The 15,788-nt window shown below is 52.7% G+C and overlaps 3 protein-coding genes across 3 annotated transcripts; all 3 read right to left on the bottom strand.

The window, feature by feature from the left end:
* Window positions 1-202: 202 nt before the first annotated feature.
* EAH_00029010 (eukaryotic translation initiation factor 3 subunit 3, putative) lies at window positions 203-642 on the bottom strand (the record flags this gene model as incomplete). The annotated part of the gene is made up of 2 exons (XM_013392634.1): window positions 203-206; window positions 266-642. 2 exons carry the CDS (start codon window positions 640-642, stop codon window positions 203-205), a joined length of 381 nt encoding a protein of 126 aa, XP_013248088.1.
* A 3,071-nt stretch (window positions 643-3,713) lies between these two features.
* On the bottom strand, window positions 3,714-7,425 carry EAH_00029020 (ubiquitin carboxyl-terminal hydrolase domain-containing protein, putative; the record flags this gene model as incomplete). The annotated part of the gene is made up of 4 exons (XM_013392635.1): window positions 3,714-5,990; window positions 6,254-6,812; window positions 7,032-7,201; window positions 7,309-7,425. 4 exons carry the CDS (start codon window positions 7,423-7,425, stop codon window positions 3,714-3,716), a joined length of 3,123 nt encoding a protein of 1,040 aa, XP_013248089.1.
* Window positions 7,426-11,712: 4,287 nt separating this feature from the next.
* EAH_00029030 (hypothetical protein, conserved) lies at window positions 11,713-15,405 on the bottom strand (the record flags this gene model as incomplete). Its single annotated transcript, XM_013392636.1, has 2 exons — window positions 11,713-13,187; window positions 13,461-15,405. 2 exons carry the CDS (start codon window positions 15,403-15,405, stop codon window positions 11,713-11,715), a joined length of 3,420 nt encoding a protein of 1,139 aa, XP_013248090.1.
* Between the last annotated feature and the right edge of the window lie 383 nt (window positions 15,406-15,788).

Here is a 15,788-nt window from a genome sequence, read left to right on the forward strand (position 1 = left end):
CACCCGAAAATCAAGAGCAAACAAACAAAAACAATAAACGCTCTGTCTCCTCCTTTATCTATTTAAACATTCAAAGCATATATCCATAAGAAACGAAGAAAAAACCCTATAAACCCTAAACCCTAAACCCTAAACCCTAAACCGACAGGACCAGGAAGAGGCAAAGGAGTAACGAATCAACAGGAGGAGGGTCTTCATTCATTCACCTAACCCCAAACCCTAAACCCTAAACCCTAAACCCTAAACCCTAGGTGTGAAGTCTTACCGCCAGTGTTTGATAATCTTCATAAGGACGAGGGAGTCAACCTCTACAACTCTTAGAGCTGCTGATCTCTGCTGATGTTGTTTAGTTGTTCTAAGGTTAGGGGCCCCCCTACCCCAGGAACCCCATGCACCTTTTGCTTCTCCTTGCTGGGGGCCCCCTGCTGCGCCGTCAGGCTGCTGCTGCTGCTGCTGCTGCTGCTGCTGGCCTCCTTCCTCCGCTGTACGCGCCCGCAGCAAGCTGTTCACAATCGCTGCTGCCCCCTCAATGGTCGCGGGGGCCCTTGTTGCTGTTGTTGCTGCTGCTGTTGCTGCTGGTGCTGCTGCACCACCTGCTGCAGCAGCACCGCGCAGGTGTGGAGGGATGTATTTGTTGCTCATTCTCACAACCTCCCCACAGTCTTTACTCTTTAAAAGTAAATATCTAAAATTAATGTTTAAATATACTTTTGCTGCAGAGCAATGAAGAGGAAGCCCTCCTGCCGCTACACGCCCTGAGGCCCAACAGCAGCAGCAGCAGCAGCAGCAGCAGCAGAAGCAGCAGTGGCACACCCCTAAAACAACACTAACGAATAATGCAGCATAGCTCAACCACCGAACAAAGACTTCCTGTCTAGGGTTTAGGGTTTAGGGTTTAGGGTTTAGGGTAGACGAGCATAGTAGCCCCAGCTGCAGCTCTCCCAGCCCCACACCCCCCACAAGCAATTAGGGTTGCTGCTGCATGCAGCCTGAAGCACCTACCTTCTCTGAATAAATAATATCTTTTAATACATTTAAATTATCAATCTTAAACCCTAAACAATAAACCCTAAAACAGCAAAAGGACAAAGAAATAACTATTTGATTCATATCTCTTAACGAGAGGACATCAGCAAGGGGGGCCCCTAAACAAAGCAGAGAAATAATAAGACTTGTTGTTTATATTAAACAGTAGTCTAAACATAATACCCTCAAAGTAAAACAAACTTGCATGCAGACTCCCGGGGCTGGGGACAAAGAGGAGACAGCCATATTACAGAATTACACACTTCAGATAAGGGCCCCTAATAAGGGCCCCTAATAAGGGCCCCCAACAGGGGCCCCCAATAAGGGCCCCTAATAAGGGCCCCCAATAAGGGCCCCCCATAAGGGCCCCTAATAAGGGCCCCCAATAGGGAGGGGCCCCTAATAAGGGTTTCTAATAGGGGCCCCCGCCAGCAGCATTATTCTTCTCCCCTATCTTCAGGCCTTCCTGCGCACACCCGTTTGAGGGCGTGGGCTGTCTGCATGAAGAGAAGAGGGGGTGTCTATATGCATGCATAAGAGAGCACAAACATACAGACAGGGCGGGCACTGAGACAGAAAGACTGGACTCCTCTACAGGTGCAACACAATAACAACTGTTAACGAGATATTAATGCTGTCTAACTTAACTCCTCTTTGTGCACACCCACGTGTGCAGCCTTCGTGGCTTAGCCAAGGAGAGCGTATAAATATTTTAGAGCAATTGCATCGTGCATGCGCCCCTTCTATTGTACATATTTATATTTATACATTTATATATTATTATCTTCTTCTGTCCCGCGTTTGAACCCTCATCAGCCTCCTACAGTGGGTTATTATTTTCATAGAGATGATGCCTCAGGGTGTTAAAGGGCTCAGGGTGTTAAAGAAGATTTCAGTGTTTCTCTGAGCCCTTTTAGAATAGAGTTATAGTACCTTCATTTTGTTAGTAAGTCTATATATATATATGAATATATATATATATATATATATATATATATATATATATATATATAGGCCCGCAAAGAGCAGAACAGAGAAAGGGTGTAAGAAAGAGACAGCAGGCTCTGCTTTGTACTGTTTTGTCTCCCGGCCTTCTTCACCCTTCTTAATGCATTATCCTGCTGCTGCATACTGTGTGATAAAATTTGCAGCTGCAACTTATAGTGGTGATAGCTACAAACAGCCAGGGCCCATGCTAGAGGAGACGAAGGTGCTTCGGTGTTGATGAAGAAGGTCGGGGGTGAACGGGCTGAAGAAGATAAGGTTTTATTTGTTTTATTGTCTATTCACTCTGCATCAGGGAGACGCGCTTATGCTCTGCAGGCATGTAGGATGTGAGGAAGCAACAGCGAATAGAGAGCAGGCTTACATATACCCAAGCAGCTGTTTACGTCTGCTGCATGCATGCATGTGAGGGGTTAAAGCAGAGCCCATCAAAATAGAAGGTAGAAGACGTCCCTATGTCTCTAATTATATTACTTTTATCTCGCTATTTGCTGACAACTGTCTTTGAATAAACTAAAGGCCTCGAGTTATATTAATATCGTCAGGGCTCTGGAGACGATCCCGACGATCCCCGTACCCAGGGAGCAGCAGTTTAACTCCCTATATTAATGCTGCTGCAACGGCATGTAGTAAAGTTTGTGGGGAGTTGTTAGTATTGTTTAGCTTATCGAAGTTGGGGCTGCATGCGCCCCACAGCGTTAAGTATACAGCCCTGAACTGTCTACGGGCAGCACCTACTAGGGGTTGGTTGTATAAGCTTTCTTTTTTGTTTAATTTAAGGGTAGAGACAGCTGCTCCATGCAAGCACTAAGCATCATTAGATAAACAATTAATTTTTGTTCATCTATAATACCCTTTATAACCACAGAAGACAGCCCCGATCACAACACCCAACAGAGACAGAGAAACAGAGGCTAGCACTTGAAGAGGCATACTAAAAGATAGATAGGTCTTAAGCCCAAGAGATTGTGCAGCATGTACACCTTAAACTCAGCCCCCTGTACAGGTGAATGTATTAGAGGGGGCCTAAGGAACTGAGTATGTTATTATCTTTTGATAGGTAAGTAGGAGACAGGCTAGACAGAAAGAGACAGTATGGATACACCGTGTGGAGGAGCAAGCTGTCTCTCCGCAGTTGCTCTGTCTCTTCTGCAGATCTGTCTCTCTTCACCCTGTCTCTTGCTGCACCTCAGCCCCCTTCTTACCCCTACCTTGTCTTGCTATCCCCTCCTCCACATTCTATTAGTCTCCTTTCGTTTGCCTGTCTCTTTTATCTGTCTCTTTTATCTACACTCTGTCTCCTTCTGACTATTAGCAAAGCCAACGTTGCACTTCTTCTGCACAGTTTCTCGAGCTCAATCCTCCTTGCTAAAAACCCTAAACCCTAAACCCTAAACCCTAAACCCTAGACCCGAGTATCTGGGGTTTTGTCTCCTTTGTGTCCCTTTTGCTGCTTCTACTGAAGATAGAGAGAGAAGTAGGCGATAGTAGAAGAGAGAGAGTATTATCTCTAGCTTCCTATCTGCGGAGACAGCCGAGCTGAAGGCGCTTGTGGCTGATTATTTTAGATTAGGAGACAGGTGCAACAAGAAGACGACTCGCAGCAAAACATCAAACAAAGGAGACAGCCGCAGACGCGGCTCAGTGCCTCAGCGGCATAACAAAAACACAAAAAGTTTGTTTCAGGGAGGGGCCCCAAGCCTCCTGCGGGGTATACGAATTACAGCCTTGCTTGCCCTAGGTCTTTTACTCTTGGGCCCCTCAACCCGCTGCGCCTGCTGCTGCTGCTGCAGCAGCACCACCTGCTGCTGCTGCTGCTGCAGTTGCTGCTGCTGCTGCTGCTGCTGCTGCTGCAGTTGCTGTTGATCTATGGAACGTTCATAAAGAAGAAGATAAGCTTGAGTTCTTCTTACCTCTTCCCAGGAGCTCCTTGATACGTAGACATCGTTAACAACCCACCAGACATCATCTTCGCTTTCAGAGGGGCCCCCTGAAGTAGTAGGGGGGCCCCCTGAAGTCGTAGGGGGGCCCCCAGGGGGCCCCCCATACCACCCTCTTCTATAGCACACGTAATGCCCTCCATCTCCGCAGCGACCTTGATGCTCTATCACTGCTCTTAGCCCATAGCTCCCTACTGAAGGGGGGGGCCCCCCTTTATAGGGTTCAGAAGGGTCTAAGGGTGCAATAGGGGGGCCCCCCTCCTTGGGGCCTCCATCTGCACTCTTCACAGTGCTGCTACCTGAGGCAGTCGAAGAGCGACAGCCCACACGACGCCTAGGAACTACGTTCTCTGCAACCCCACTGCTGCTGCTGCTGCTGTTGCTGCTGCTGCTGCTGTTGCTGCTGCATGCAGATTCTGCGAGATAAGGGACAAGGAGACTCTGCAGCTCCAGAGGGAAGTCAACATGGGCCTTTATCTTCACGCTGCCTGCTCGCGAGGGCCTGCTACTGCTGCTGCTGCTGCTCCGCAGAGAATGAGTGCTTCGCGGCAACTGCAGCAGCACAAGCGGAGGCAGCCGCTGCAGGAGGGTCTTGCGGTGGGGTGCATTGCAGCGCTGACAAAACGGCTCCTGTTCAACAGCAGCAGCTGTAGCTTCTGCTGCTGCTGTTGCTGCTGCACTATCGGGTGCTGCAGTAGAAGCAGCAGCAGCAGCAGCAGCTGCCGCTGCTGCTGCAGTTGCTGCCCTTGTTCGCGCGCCTGAGACTCGAGACGTCGGGGGGCCCTCAGGGGCAGGTAGGGGGCCCCCCGGGGGGCCCTTCTGCGGCGACTGTCTCCTTTCGCTTGCAGCAGATTGCTTGTTTAGGGTCTCCTGAGGAGGAGATAGGCCGCAGCCATGAGTTAGCGTTAAGCGCAAACACTCGGAGAGGGTAACGGGCTCCAGTTTGCTGCTGCTGCCGCTGCTGCTGCTGCTGCTGCTGCTGCTTCTGCTGCCCATGAAGCGACTCCTCTCGGGCATCCTCAGAGGCAGCACCCCGCAGAAGGGCTCTACCTGCTGCTGCTGCTGTTGCTGTTGTTGCTGCTGCTGCTGCTGTGGGCAGCAGCAGCAAGGGACAGCCACATGCAGCAGCTCTCCTGACAGCGCATCATGCAACCGCCTTGCAAGGAGGTTTGCTGCTTGCTGGCGCTCAGTAGCAGCCGCAGCAGCAGCAGCAGCCGGTGCTGTTGCTGCTGCTGCTGCTGTTTCTGGTGCTTCTGCAGCAGCATTGAGGGACGCCGACCTGCTGCAGCGTCTGCTGCTGCTGCAGCTGCTGCCGGCGCTGCTAACACGTAGTGAAGAGGGGCTTGGAGACAGCGCCGTCAGCAGCAGCTTACATTCATCGTGGGGGCCCCCTACCCTTCTCTGCTCTTCAAGGAGACAGTCTCCTGGGCCCTCCTCGCTCTTGTACAGCAAAAGCGGAGAGGAATAACCACTACCACTACCACCTGCTGCTGCTGCTGCTGCTGCTGCTGCTTCTGCTGCTTCTCCTGCTGCTGCTGGCGAAGATATAGCACACTGCTTAGATACACCCTCGCCCTCAGGACCCCTCCATGCGGTGCTGTCCCTCCCGCTGTTGCTGTTGCTGCTGCTGCTGCTGCTGCTGCCTCTCCTGCAGCGCTTGGAGACACGCCGGCGCGTTGCTGCTGCTGCTGCTGCTGCTGCTGCTGCTGCTGCTGCTTCGAGCAGTCTCCCGTTGCGGCCGCAGGCCGAGGGGCCCCCATCTCTATAGGGGGGCCCCTCCTCCTTTATTCTTACACTTAAAGGAGACCTTCTTTCTCCGCCTTTAACTGGAGCAGCACCTGATGAGATTGCAAGGCAAGGCAGCAAATTGCTGCCGACACCCGTCGCTGCTGCTGCTGCTGCAGTTGCTGCTGCTGCTGTGCCGCTGCTGCTGCTGCTGCTGCTATATGCTGGGCTTTGCAGGGGCTGAAGCTCCGCAAAAATCTGCTCGATCAGAAACCGCCATATCTCCTCCACGTCCTGAGCTCAAACCCCAAACCCTAAACCCTAAACCCTAAACCCTCAACCCCAAACCCTAAACCCCAAACCCTAAACCCCTAACTCTAAACCCTAGGAGTAGTTTCCCCAACTACCACCTCCAGAAGCCTTGACTGGCAACTCTCTACGGTATGTACACCCCTAGACCCCCAAACCCTAAACCCTAAACCCTAAGCCTGTGCCCTCTCCCCTATCCCTTACACCCTAAACCCTAAACCCTAAACCCTAAACCCTAAGGGGCTTACCAGCTCCCTGCCTTCTTGAAATTCGGAGTTAATAAGACGCATTTGTTTTATAAAGGCAGCAGGGTTAAGCACCCGGTGTCTAGGCTCTCTCTTAACCCTCTTCAGCGGCCTCTGAGCACCCCCGCAGCAAGCAGCAGCAGCAGCAGCAGCAGACGAACGCCCCATGCTACCCCCACCAACCGCCTCTTCACTGGTCTCCACAGGGGCCCCAGGGGCCCCCTCGGGGGCCCCTGCTGCCGAAGCCCTGCAGCATCGCCGGTGGCCTCGGGGGCCCCCTGAGCTGGAGATAGGCGGAGCTGCTGCTGCTGTTGCTGCTGCTGCTGCTGCAGTGGCTGCTGCGGAGGAGGGAGGTAGCCTTCCTTTCGGGCCCCTGGTGCTGCGCCTTGTCCCCCTTATGCCGCCCCTGCTGCTGCTGCTGCTGCTATCGCTGGCGCTGTTATCGGTGGTGGTGGCGGTGCTGCTGCTGCTGTTGCTGCTGCTGCTGCTGCTGCTGCTATCCTGAAGAAGGGGGGCCCGTGTCATCTCCGCCAGAATCTGCGAGACCTGAAAGTTGATTGGCCTGAAGATAAACAGCAAAAACCCTAAACCCTAAACCCTAAACCCTAATCCCTAAACCCTAATCCCGAGGCACTAAACCCCAAAGACTTTACAACACCCCCCTTCGGCCCACCGCTACGTGGGGGCGAGAATTCAAAGCCTTGAGTGAAAATCTAAACCCTAGGGTTTATCGCTTGAACTTTAAACCCTAAACCCTAAACCCTAAACCCTAAAGCCTTACGTGTCTTGGGGGTTAACGGCATCAGCCGGGCCTCCGCATGTGAGGGCCTCATTGAGATTAAGGGGGCCCCCTTTGTCTGCGCTGCGTTTGTTGGGGGCCCCCTGGTAAGTCAGGGGGCCCCCTGAAGAAGGAGCATACAAAGTAGAAAACGTACGGGTAGCAGCAAGAGCCTGCAGCAGCACATTGAAGCAGCAAGTCCTGCCTAAGTTGACGAGGCCTGGGGGAGGCAAGGGGGGCCCCGTGAGATAGGGGGGGGCTATAGAAGTCATAAAGACACCTGAGAGTTTATTAGATGAAGAGGATAAGTCTTAGAGACAGAGGAGACAGATGGAGACAGCCACTGCAGAGTAATGCCCTTATAGCGGGCGGCGGAGGCCCGGCTTGAGCCCCGCATGAGCGCTAGACAGCCCCCAGCTGCAAGGCGAACCCAAATGCAGCAGCAGCAGCAGCAGCAAAAGAAAGAAGAAGAAGAGGAGAGTGCTACGCCTCTATACGCTCGCCAGACAACGGTAAGGCGAGATCCAGCGGCGAAGGGACAGGCCCTTGAAGGCTGTAGCTGCAGCAGGCACCAGTAATAGCACCAGCAGCAACAGCAGCAGCACTAACAGCAACAGCAGCAGCAGCAGCAGAGTTTAGGAGAATCCACTCCTACTGCAGTGCGCTGCCGCTGCTGCTGCCGCTGCTACCGCTACCGCTCCTGGGGGCGTAGAGGCAGCGCAGCAAAGAGAATAAGAAGAGATATAAACAGAGTAAGCCCTATGAACAGATATAGTAAGGAAAGAGATGCAGTCTCTCTCTATCCCTAGCTATAACGAGCTGTATATACACTGCAGCGCAACGCGTAGATGATGGTAGGCGCCCCCTAGGGAGAAGGCTGCAACAGGGCGGCAGCAGCGACTTGTCTGGGGCGCCCTTAGAAATAAAAATAGTATATGTTTGTTAATAAAAGAAAATTAATACTCTTTAATGCACCTCTTTATCCAAATAGAAGATAAAGACGCCAAAGTTTATCAGCGCGACTACCCCAGCTGTACGTACAGCCCAGTGGGGGTAGATAGATAAGAAGGGGCGTAGGGTTAAGAAACGCAGTTTTTCTTGCCTTCTTCATTCGTTTAAAGACTTTTTATTAAAAACAAACATTAAATTCTTTAATAAAATACTTTAAATTAAAAGAAATATCTTCCTTCTCAACCTAAATACCCATCAACCTCTACAGCGAAGGCAAGAAGAAGAGGAGGCAACCAAACAGCAGCCGCCCCTTTGTGTTTATGTACAGTAGGCAATAATAGTTTTTTTTAGCTCTAATATTTTTGTTTCTTTTCTTCTTCTCTATTAAACACTTGCAATAGTAAGCACCTGCCTATACACCGCAGATGCACAACAGATGCTGCTACTACGGCTGCGTACCGCTCCAGGTGCTGCAGCAGCGTATACGCCCTGGCTGGGCTCTTTGTCTGTAGCAAATAGATATTTATATTTTTGTTTAAGCATTAATTATTAATACTATTTACATCGTCACCCAAACAAAAAATGCAGCTGGGGAGCGGAACAGTGCAGCTGTGCTGCTCTCTTTAGAGACCCTAAAGGGCTCCATACTCGTAAGGAAAGAGACTTGATGCAGCAGCGCAGCAGAAGCAGCAGCAGCAGCAACAGCAGCCGCAGAAGTATTGGCTGCCTAATGCTATACAGAGCAACTGTGGTCGTTACTCAGTGGCTAATAAGTTGGATGCATGCGCCGTTAGATATACTGTAACTCACTTAAGCGTTTTCAGCATCGCCTATAGCGGGGGCCGTCTATTATACCTCAGGGAAGCCGCTGTTCAATAAGAAAAAACAGTTAAGATTATACTTTCTAAAGAGCATCAGTCTTCAGGGTTCCTGGGCCCTGCAGTTACGGCTGCTCGCTATGCTGCTGCTGTTGTTATTGCGATTGTTATTAATTCCTGCTGCTGTTGCTGCTGCTGTTATTGCCGAACTGATTGCTGCTGATGTTGCAGCTGCATTCCTGTCTGTTGCTGATTTCATAACGCTGATGCAGCCCGGGCCTTCCGCCGGCCATTGGGGCGCCCTATTCAAGTTCTCTTTTAAGTTTGAACCCACTCTGTAGACAGGCTCCCTCAACCTGCTAAATAATATGCAGTAAATAATAGCAGGCAGTCAATATCGATGTGCATGCGGCATCGTATCATCCCTGTAGCTTCCAAAGGAAGCCCAGCCTCAAATATGCACAAATAAACATGTTAACGACGATGCTGAGGTAGCCATCGGTAAAGTGCATGGTGTTGATACAGCACATAAACAAATTAGCGCCGGGGAGAACGTAGATAGAAATGAAAGCCTCTGTACTATTGAGACCGCAGCTAGCCTTAAAAGGTTGTAAGGGGCCCGTTATAATGATGCTGCTGCTTCTACACCCCCCACAGTCGTTCGTGAGGAATAGACAGGCGAAGCCAATCCTCATAAATACTAAACTTGAGCTGTCTCTATTAAGGCCCCTTTACTTAAATTTTCTGTCTTATGATATCTATGCTCGCTATTGCAATTGTTTGTCGGACCTCAGTCTCATCTTTTTGTTCATTTCCACGGTGGCTATTCTCCTCTTTAAAGAACAAATAAAAAAGTGTATTGTGATACTCTAAGGCGTTTTATGCACATTGCATTATTGATACTGTTAATTAACTACCTTATGTGCTAATTAGCGACGTTTGCTAGAGCCTTAACCCGATAAATAACAGCAAAGGGGAGCCCCCATCGTATAAAGAAGTTCTTTAGCTGCTCGCTTCTTAAAGACTCCGAATAGTAAGCGCAAGTCGGTACAATTGAAAGTGGCTGCTGAACATCGTTTGTTGCTGCACTTTTCTGATGCACTCTTGTTAATCCTTTATGCTATCTTCTTCTCTGCTCACATCCCTGTGCTTCATTCACATTGTTAGAGGCATATACTCCCTCGCGACTCTGATTATAGTCTTGTAGTCTTGCTTCCTCAGTTCCTGAGACAGAGTATGAGGCCTGACTTGTTGTTTTAATGTCTTCGTTGCAAAAAGGCAATAAGAAGCAAAGAGAGACAGCAGCGCATGCACTGCTTGATATTCTCGTCTTCTTTCTCATTGCCGGATCCGTCGGGTGTCGTCTTCGTCTCTCTTTGCTTATTTTTGCTGTTTTTTTCTTTTGCATTTAAAACTCACAACCCCAATACTCCTTATATCTGGTTTAATTACAAGTCCTCTTCCCTCCTTCTCAGCTAGAGACGTTGAATTAATTAACTGTCGATTTTTTGTCTCTCTGATGCATGCACATCTTATCATATCGGCGAGCTCTACAGTGCAGCCCCCGATTTGATAGCAAGGAAGCGTAGGAGGCCACCGCCTACTGCAGGGGGTGCCTAGCATTGAGCTTCTCGTTAGCTGTTTTTATTAATTGCATTTGTCTCCTCCTGTCTGCAGCAAATGCCTCAGCCGCCAACCCCCTTCTTGCCTTGTAACAAGCCAGCTCGCCCCCCATTAGCTAGCCAGCTAGCTAGCTAGCTAGCTAGCTTGCTAGCTAGCTTGCTTGCTCCGGTACTGGCTTAGCAGGAGGGTAGCGATGCACCAGCCCGTTTAGCTAGCTAAGTAGCTAGCTAGACGAGGGGCCAACTTGGGTGGTACGCTCGGCAGCTAGCTGCGTAGCTACCTGGCTAGCTACTAGCTACTTACTGTGAGCCCCCTAAAGAGGTACTAGACAGTCAGTCAGCCCCATTGATGCTGTCTATCTCAGCTACAGCTACAGCGGCGCAGAGGCAGGAGACACTCTGTCTCCGCAGTGTCTCCCTTAAGAGCCTAAGAGCTACTTGAGAGGCAGCAAAAGGAGTGAAGCTTAGCGCTTCACAGCTGCTGCTGCTGCTGCTGATGCTGCAGCTCAGCAGCAGAAACCTCCCTAACTGCTGCTGCACTAGTGTTCAGCCGCCATGCGGCCAAAAGGTAAATAAACGCAGCAAACAACCGAGCAGTAGACGAAAGGGAGACGCCACCCGCTTGCTGCAGTTTGCATGCACTGAAGGTCCTGCTGCTGCAGCCATGCATGCATGCATCTCTCAAGCTGTTTAAGGAGAGAATATTGATTTAAAGACAAGTGCAACAGGGGCGCCAAGTGGAGTGTATTGTCAGCCCCAGACAAGACTGTCAAGCACCTCTACCCCTAAACCCTAAACCCTAAACCCTAAACCCTAAACCCTAGATCCTTCTTGCCCTGCAAAAGCGGCTAAAGAAGGTATGCCATTGCGCCGTTCACATAACCCTGAGAAGCAAAACAAGGAGACAGCCTCACGAGCTTCTTTTACTCTTGCTGCTGCTGTTGTTTGTTAATACAACTGCAGACATATCTCCCTATGTGCCGCTCCTCCACCGTCTCTCCAGCTAAGACCACCAGAGCCACGCAATAGGCCTTTGTTGCAGCTCCAGCACTGCCTGGTGGAAGCGACACTGCAGCAGCAGCAGCAGCAGCACCTGCTGCTGCTGCTGCTGTTGCTGCTGCTGCTGCTGCTGGTCTCGGAGAGGCTATCTTTGCGGGTCAGGGCCCCGCGCAGCCTGCAGGCCGCCTAAGAAGATGCATATAGAGCCAAGCAACAAACAAACAAAAGCGTCTGTACAGAAGACAAATAAATAATATAATGCAAATGCTGCAGCCTTGCTGCACTGGAGGCTTGCTAGCTCTCCTCGTCAGTCACTACTTCGTCTTCGTTAAGCTGAAAGGAAAAAAATTGTGGCTGATAAGTTGCTGCTGCTGCTGCTGCTTGAGGTTCTGCTGCTGCTGCTTGAGGTTCTGCTGCTGCAGCTTTTTCAGTTGCTGCAACACTGGTTGCAAGACCGAGAGGAGGCACCAGCGGCCCGCGCCTGACCCCACACCTGCTGGGATCGGGATCGTCTCCTCCCTCCGAAGCCACAACACCGTCAAAGCCGTCCCCATCATCTGAAGCGCTGCTGCACTCCCTGCTGCTGCTCGCCTCGCTGCTGCTGCTTCTTCTGCTGCTGTTTCTGTCTCCCGGGCCCCTAACGGAGGGGCCCCCTACCGTCTCCTCCAGCAGCTGCTGGCGCTGCGTCTGCAGCGCCACCTCTTGTACTGTTGACAGCAGCCGCTGCACTGATTGCTGCAGCAGCAAATCAGCTAGGGGGATCATTTCTACTCTGCAAGGCCTTAAGAACATCTCGGAGTGTACAGGCCCCAACTCTGGAGGGGGGCTGCTGCGCCTCGAGCTGCTGCTGATGTTGCTGCTGCCTCGATCCTTCTGCTTCTGCCGCTGCTGCTGCTGTTGCTGCTGCTGTTGCTGCTGCTGCGTATCCTGGTGTTTCTTAGCTTTGAGACGTCTCCTAGCCCCCGACTTTTGCTGCATCTGAGCCTTCTGCTGCATGCGAAGCTGGCGCTCTTGCTGTATTACCGGGGGCACTAAGCCTACAAGACCCATTGTGGGGTGTACATGCACATACTTTTGTGTGGCTCTATGAAATAAAGGCATTAACCCTTTATTTCTGTCTTTAGCTCGCACAAGAAAAACACTTTCCTTTTGAGGCCCCTTCTGCAGCAGCAGCTGATTCATTCCTGAATAAGGCTCAGCTCGACGCAGGTCTGCTGCTGTCCTGCTGCTGCTGCTGCTGCTGCCGCTGCTGCTGTTGCTGCTGCTTGCTGTTGTTGCTGTTGCAGTACTAGCGGATCTGCTGAAGCTGGAAGAGAAACTAAGGGCAGCATCTTCGTCAGAGAGCACTCGGGATGAGATGTACAGCTGCGGAGCAGCAGCAGCAGCAGCAGCAGCAGCAGCAGGTTGCCCTGCAGCAGCAACAGGTTCGCCTCCAGCATCGATGCTGCGAAGGTATAAGAAAGCTACAGAGTCCCAGCCACTCCATGCGTTTGCGCCTTCTTCACCATCTGGTGTAAGTGTCTCCTCTTCTTCTTCTTCTTCTGCTTGCTGCTGCTGCTGCTGCTGCTGCTGTTGCTGCTGCTGCTGCTTCTGGGGCCCCAAGCTCCCGCAGCAGGTCTCTGAGAAGCTCAGGCCCCGCTGCAGCGTTTGATCGGGGGGCAGCTCACCAGGATTAACAGCAGAAGTTAGGCCCCAGTATAAGGAGACACATAAAGAGCGTAGCCAGTTGTCTTCTTTCAGCAGGTGCCGCACGCACACCTGAAATACCCCTGAAGGAGACACACAAACAGCAGCACCACAGCAGCAGCTGCTGCACCAAATGCTGCTCCAAACGCTGCTGCTGCTGCAGCAGAAGCAGCTGCAAGATTTGGAAGCAATCAGCATATTTGCTGCTGAACAGCACACAGAAAATGCGGCTCCCTAAAGTCTGTGCTGCAGCAGCACGAAACACAGTGACATCGTTCTGCTGCTGCAGCTGCTGCAGTTGCTGCAGCAGCTGGTGCAGCAGCTGGTGCTGCAGCTGGTGCTGCAGCGGCTCTCACCTGCTGTTTCTTTTGAAGCAATTACCCTTGCGCCCTCCAGCGGTAAATTTTCTGTTGCTTCTGCTGCTGCTCCGATGCTGCTGAGGAAGCTGTTGGCGGCGTTGAAGGAGCGCTGCTGCTGTTGCTGCTGCTGCTGCTGCTGCAGCACGTCAAGGAAGAAGTCTGTGCCCTCCACCTTCAATACGCAGAGAAAAGTAGAGTGCCAGTACCCCCTCTCGGGGCTGCTGCTGCAGCGATTAAGAGCTGCTTCGGGTGTTGCTTCCCAAGGGGGGGGCTCTGCTGCATTGCCTCTTGCTGTTGCTGCTGCTGCTCTGCTTGTGCTGCTGGGCCCTAAGTTGAAGCTGCCTAGCATATTCATAGAGCGTAGCGACGCGACCAACGCCTCCTCAACCGCCTTGTGCTGCAGCAGCTCCAGCTGCTGCTCCTGCTGCTGCTGCTGCTGCTGCTGCTGTCCCCTCCGCAGCCACTCTCCTGCACAACCTCTAGAAGAAATACCCCCATCAGCAAATCGCCTCCGCGGCGTCTTCAGAGCTGTAGAAGCCAAAGACGCTCTGCAAGTCTGCGAGCCTCCCCCCCTTAATGCCCCTAGCAAGGGCACAGGGGGCCCCAGGGAGGGCCCCCTAGGGGCCCCTGTAGGGGCCCCTAGAGGGGCCCCTGTAGGAGCCTCTGTAGGGGCCCCTGCAGGGGCCCCTAAAGGGGGTGCTTGGGGGGCCCCATTGGGGGGCCCCATTGGGGGGCCCCCATCAGTACCCTCGGCAGATGCAGATGCTGAGAGGGGCCCTGAAGTTGAAAGAAGGCCACGAAAAACTCCACCTGGAGGCCGCTGCAATGCCTTTAAGTTCAGGGGGGTAATACCTGGTATCCCTGCTGAACGAGGCCTCTGCTGCTGCTGTTGCTGCTGCTGCTGCTGCTGGGGCAGCAGAGGTTGGGGCTTGTCGGCGGCTGCAGAAAGCGGAAGCTGCAGATTCAGCTGGCGGTGCTGCTCCTTCACTGCCAAGGGGGGCACAACAGGGGCCCCCTCAGCAGGGGCCCCCTCAGCAGGGGCCCCCTCAGCAGGGGCCCCCGAAGGGGGCCCTACGAGGCCAGCATCCCATCGGGGCCCTAGAGGGCCCCTAGCAGTGAGGCAGCCTGAAGGAATAACAGTTATGCTGCGCCTAAGGAGGCCCTTTCTTGGTGTAGCACCTGCTGCTTCTGCTGCAGCAGCTATTTCAGCGGCCTGCTGCTGCTGCTGTTGCCGCTGCTGCAGCAAAGCCATTGACATCCGCTCGTTAGCACAACGAAAAGCCTCCTTCTGACTCCACAGAGAATCAACCTGCTGCTGCAGCTGCTCCTTCTCCTGCAGCAGCTGCTGTATAAGTGCTGCACAAGACTGAGGATCTACCAGCGCCTCGCCCTGTTTGCCCTCTTCAGTGCCGCTGCTGCCCCCATCTGCTGCAGCAGCAGCAGATGATGGGGCTGCTGCTGCTGCTGCTGCTGGTGGGGTGCTAGAAGGTCGAGAAGCTGCTGAGAAGGGGCCCGTTGAGCTCATCCGCTGCCGCTGCAAAGTAGAGAGGCCTTCAGTAGACTGGCGCTCATACTGCTCCCTCAGCATCTTCACTGTCCCTGGGTTAGCCCCCACCTGCTCAGGGGATCTTGCTGCTCTTGAACGGGCAGAGTCAGGTGTAGCTCCCCCTGCTGCTGCTGCGTTTGATGCTGCTGCTGCTGCTGCGCTTGCTGCTGCTGCAGCTGCGGGGGAGCTGCTGCAGGGCGGGGAACTGCTGCGCGTCTCTGCGCCTCCCTTGCTGCTGTCTTCATCCTCTGGAAAGGAAGCAGAGTTGCATATCAAAGGGCTTGTGCCTGTTAAGGCCTGCTGCTGCTGCTGCTGCTCCTGCTGCTGCTGCACCTGGGTTTCGCCGGGGAGACCAGCAGCACCAGCAGCAGCTTCTGCATAGGTCATGCGTTTCATTGCGAGTTTGCTTCAAGACGAGCTGCTGCATGCAGCCAGAAGGAAGAGTGCAAGGAGGCTCAGCTGTTGTTGTGGTTTGCTGCTGCTCCTGCTTCTGCTGCTGCTGCTGCTGCTGCTGCTGCTGCTGCTGCTCGAGGGGCGGAGGATGGAACGCTGCTCCCTTGCTTCTTGCCAGCAACTGTTTAGCAGCAACAACACGCATATGTGGGGCCCCGCTGCTGCTGCTGCTGCTGCGGCTGCTGCTGCTGCTGCTCCTGCTGCTGCTGCTCCCGCTGCATGCTGCTGTCGCCTGCGGCAGCAAACGAGGCGGCTAGTTGCAGCCTCTGACTACGGGGCTGCAGCAAGACCAGCAGTTCTTCTTATTTAAAACATGTTTTTTTCTT

Source organism: Eimeria acervulina, genomic scaffold (genome assembly GCF_000499425.1).
Source record: "Eimeria acervulina Houghton genomic scaffold, Eah_scaff258, whole genome shotgun sequence".
Taxonomy (NCBI): domain Eukaryota; phylum Apicomplexa; class Conoidasida; order Eucoccidiorida; family Eimeriidae; genus Eimeria; species Eimeria acervulina.